The sequence below is a fragment of the Geospiza fortis genome, unplaced genomic scaffold (genome assembly GCF_000277835.1).
Source record: "Geospiza fortis unplaced genomic scaffold, GeoFor_1.0 scaffold48, whole genome shotgun sequence".
NCBI lineage: Eukaryota > Metazoa > Chordata > Aves > Passeriformes > Thraupidae > Geospiza > Geospiza fortis.
Genome location: NW_005054594.1, coordinates 426,243 through 430,076, shown reverse-complemented (window position 1 = coordinate 430,076; position 3,834 = coordinate 426,243). Strand labels below are relative to the sequence as shown.

The window sequence follows — 3,834 nt, the reverse complement described above, 5'->3', positions numbered from 1 at the left end:
ATCACAGGATTTATAAAAGTGCAGTTCTCGGAGAGAAAAGAACAGCCCACGGTTCCAAAGGCAAACCCCACAGAGCTCAGTGCAGGGCTAGGGCTGGGGTGCTGGGACTTGCCTGTCCTTACCTGGCCACCCTGTCCTTCTCCACAGCCTGTGAATCCATGGCAGACACGGTGTTCAACGCTGTCTGGACCCTGGGCTGCCGGCCCTTCATGAACAGCCAGAGGAGCGCCTGCATCTGCAGCGAGGAGGAGCGCGATGAGCTGTGAGCCAGGGCAGCCTGCCAGTGTCTGTGAGCCCTCTGCAGCACAGAGACTCCTGTCAGCCCTTGGGATGGGCACCTGAGCTGCTGCCAGAGCCCCTCTGCAGCACAGAGACTCCTGTCAGCCCTTGGGAGGGGCACCCAGGCCAAGGCATCCACAGCAGCCTCGGGGCAGGGCAGGGCAGAGCCAGCCCATGGACAGAGGGCAGCTGTCCCTGCTGCCCATTGCAGATGCAGCTCCACAGCCCCACTGCTCCTTCCCAAGCCCACAGCATCCCGTGCCAGTTCTCTCCAAGGCAAGCAGGGTGCAGTGCTGCTTATAAACACAGGACTTACCTTAAATACCTACTATTACCTCCCTCCACCCTGTAACTCTCTAATTTGCAGTGCAAGGCAGTAGATTTCTGCAATCCTTGTGAAACTCCCAGTCCATGGGTATGCTATGTACATTTTTGCACCCCTGGTGACAGACTGAAGAGGGGTAATTTGCTTTCAGTACACTGCTCACACCCATCCCTGACACTTTCCATCCTGTCATTACATGCCCTGACAAGCCTGCATATTTAAATACTTGGTGGACCCTAAACTGATTTAGGACATCTGGGAATTTCTTAAGCATGAGTTAAGGAGAAGGGCTTGAGGTGTTTGTGGGACACAATTGATATTCAGGACCAGATGTGAAATCACAGCCCTCTCCCCAGTCTCAGGAGAGGAAGCCGCTTTTCTTCTGCCAGTGTCATCCACATCTATTTAATTACTTTTCTCCTATAGCATTTAACAAAGCTTTGCCCTTAGGATCCCTTGTCACACAAAATGGCTGGGTATCCACCTCCATCTCTTGCGCAAGCAAAACAGGAGGCTCACAGTGGACTTGGATGAGATATTCTAAATTCTGGAGCCTTATCTGTCAGGTGACAGGACTTATGTGCTACCTCTGTGGGGCTGCTATCAGCAGCCTCAGACATCATTCCTTCTAAAATGTGGTTAATACTCCCATCTGTTATGGGGAGCTTTTGTTGCATGCAAAACCAGAATTTAAAGTGGTGCATGGCATTTTGCCTCCACAGAACATTGGCAGACAGCTTTCAGCTGGGTTTCTTGTTGGAAGGAAGTTGTTACTGGGTGTGTGCATGCCACGCCACGTAAATATTTCAGCGGCTCCTGCAAACATATTTATGGTTATGTTCTTCCATCTGCCACAGAGAAGTTAAGGCTGCAAAAGGGTGATTTAACAAGAGTGGAAAGAGTCTGTCTTGGTTGCTTTTCTTCCAGTTTAAATGGGTTTAAAATGTATGCATGGAGCTATAAATTATTTAAGCCCTGTTCCTGTTCCTGCCAGTCATCTTTGCCTTACAGTGAACAGCAATGAGACGTTCAGCTGGCCCCAGGTGGGCTGGAACAACAAGAGCCCCCTGGTACCCAGACCAGGAAAATGGAAGTGACTGCATGGGGTGTACTGGGATGTCTTCCATCACAAAGGACTTCAACACTGCTCAGATGTAATGACAGCCTTTCCTAGCTGGGCTAATGCCACTGGAGAGGGAATTCTGCATTGCTGAGGTTCACTGCTCTGTCAGAGCATGAGGCTGGACAGACAACCTTGATCATCCAGCAAAGAAACACCTACTTTTGGCTAGGGATGGGAAGGAAACATTCCTCATTCCAGACACTGCCCAAACTTTGTATGTTGTTGGTGAAATAGTGCCTGTGGCCAGTTTAAATGTGAACCTACTCCTATAATTGAATGACGAAAGAGAATATCTATATTGTCTACGTTCAATAGCTGACTGCATGGCAAATATCTTAAATTATCTTATAGTTCAAGTGATATCAGGTTAAAGCCAAGCAACTGCTGGCAGGTGATGACATACACTGGAGAAATCAAAGGGTTCTGAACAAAATCTCTGTACCCAGACACTGATGTGCTGGAGACGTCGCTAACATAAATCATCATTTCTCCCTGCTTTCAGACCACCATTGATCCCAAAACCCTAGAGACTGCTGCAAGCAGGCCAGCCACTGAATCAGTTCATTTTTCACTGTGCTAATCTGAAAAACTCCACCAGCAGCTCTACATGGAAATATTTGAACCTTCAAGTGGCGTCAGTGACTCTGGCAAAGCAGCAGGTAATCCTGTGCAGGAGCAAACCAGAGCATGAACCCCGTAAAACTGCAACCAAACTAAAAACTGCTTCCCCTCCGTGCCACTCCTGCTATCCAGTGATGTACAGCCATGGAAGCAGCTGATCACAGCTGATCACAGCATTCTCCAGTACAGCCATGGAAGCAGCTGATCACAGCATTCTCCAGGTTGCTGCATGAACCTTGGGTCATCCTCAATTCCACCCTGCTCTGGACACAAAGACACCGCTTTGCTCATCCCGTGGCTTTCTCTTGACTTTGTGCATTGGCAGGATTGCTTTCAGCTGCAGAGTGGAAAAGCTGCTTCATGTGAATTTATCAGGAAGAACCAAATAATGTGCACAATAACTGAAATAAGCCAAGAAAGGAACTTCTCCCTCCATCACTCCCCCTACATCTCTTCTATATAAACAAACAAGACCAGTTGATTCTCCAGAAGGCACCAGATAATTAATTTCATTTCCCAGCTCTTGTTTTATCAAAACAAATATATTTAGCGGAGGCTGCCTGAACAAAGTGACAGTGGGAAACTGCCCCTGTGGTCCTAATGCAGATGTGAATCAGCAGAACAGCAATCCTAGGAGAAGCCTTTTTCCTTTTTTTTTCTTTCACATATGGTTGGATAACACACAGAGTATCTTTCCATTTATACCTACTTATCATCATAGAAATATTTTTGTTTACTCTAACACACTCATATGTATTTCCAAGATTGGAAAAGCAGCCACGAAGCTATTTAAAAAAATTATTAAACTCTCAGCCATTAAAAGTTCATTCCTCACTGGAATCTCACTTGCCAGAACAAATAAATCTGTGAAATAGGTTGAAATGTTTGAGGTGATTTGTGACTCCTTTCTAAATGGTCCCTTCAAATGGATTCCCCTTCCATTTGAGAGCAGCAGCAAATTTTGGCTTTTGCAGCAATTTGGCTGCTCCAAGCAAAGCAGAACACAGGTGAAGAAGCTTGGGGGCTTCCAGCAGACCTCCAAGCAGGCAGGACAGAGCTGCACACTGAGGAGCCTCTTGTAGGAAACCTTGGGAATGCACTGCAGAGTCATTGCCACTGGTGCAGATGGATCCTTCCCCTCATCCTCCAGCCCTGCCTGTCCCACGGTGTCCTTCACTGCTGGCTGTGCTTCCTCCCTCCCACCCCACACCCTAATCCTTTACCCCACAGCCCAGCGAAGCCCAGAGGAGCCTGAGCTGATCACATCCATTGTATTTTCTTCAGAAGGAGCTTGACAGCCCAAAAAGATTCCTGACAACCACGATGCCACACCTTCACCAGTAATTGTGTACCCTGCCATGGCCACTCAGACAATGCTGCTGTGTCTCCTGTCACCAGGCTGACTGGGGACAGCCCAGTCCTGAGAACTGCCCACAGCACCAATGATTGCTATGAATAATTAATGTGCATTCCTCTAATCCTCTGT

At 47.8% G+C, this 3,834-nt stretch overlaps 1 protein-coding gene across 1 annotated transcript in view; it reads left to right on the top strand.

Annotated features, from left to right (window-relative positions):
• PLA2G12B (phospholipase A2 group XIIB) overlaps window positions 1-266 on the top strand; it is a 9,770-nt gene extending 9,504 nt beyond the window's left edge. Inside the window, exon 4 of the mRNA XM_005430025.1 lies at window positions 148-266. Within this exon, the coding sequence (XP_005430082.1) occupies window positions 148-266 (119 nt within the window). The remainder of the gene's footprint in view (window positions 1-147) is intronic.
• Window positions 267-3,834: the final 3,568 nt, after the last annotated feature.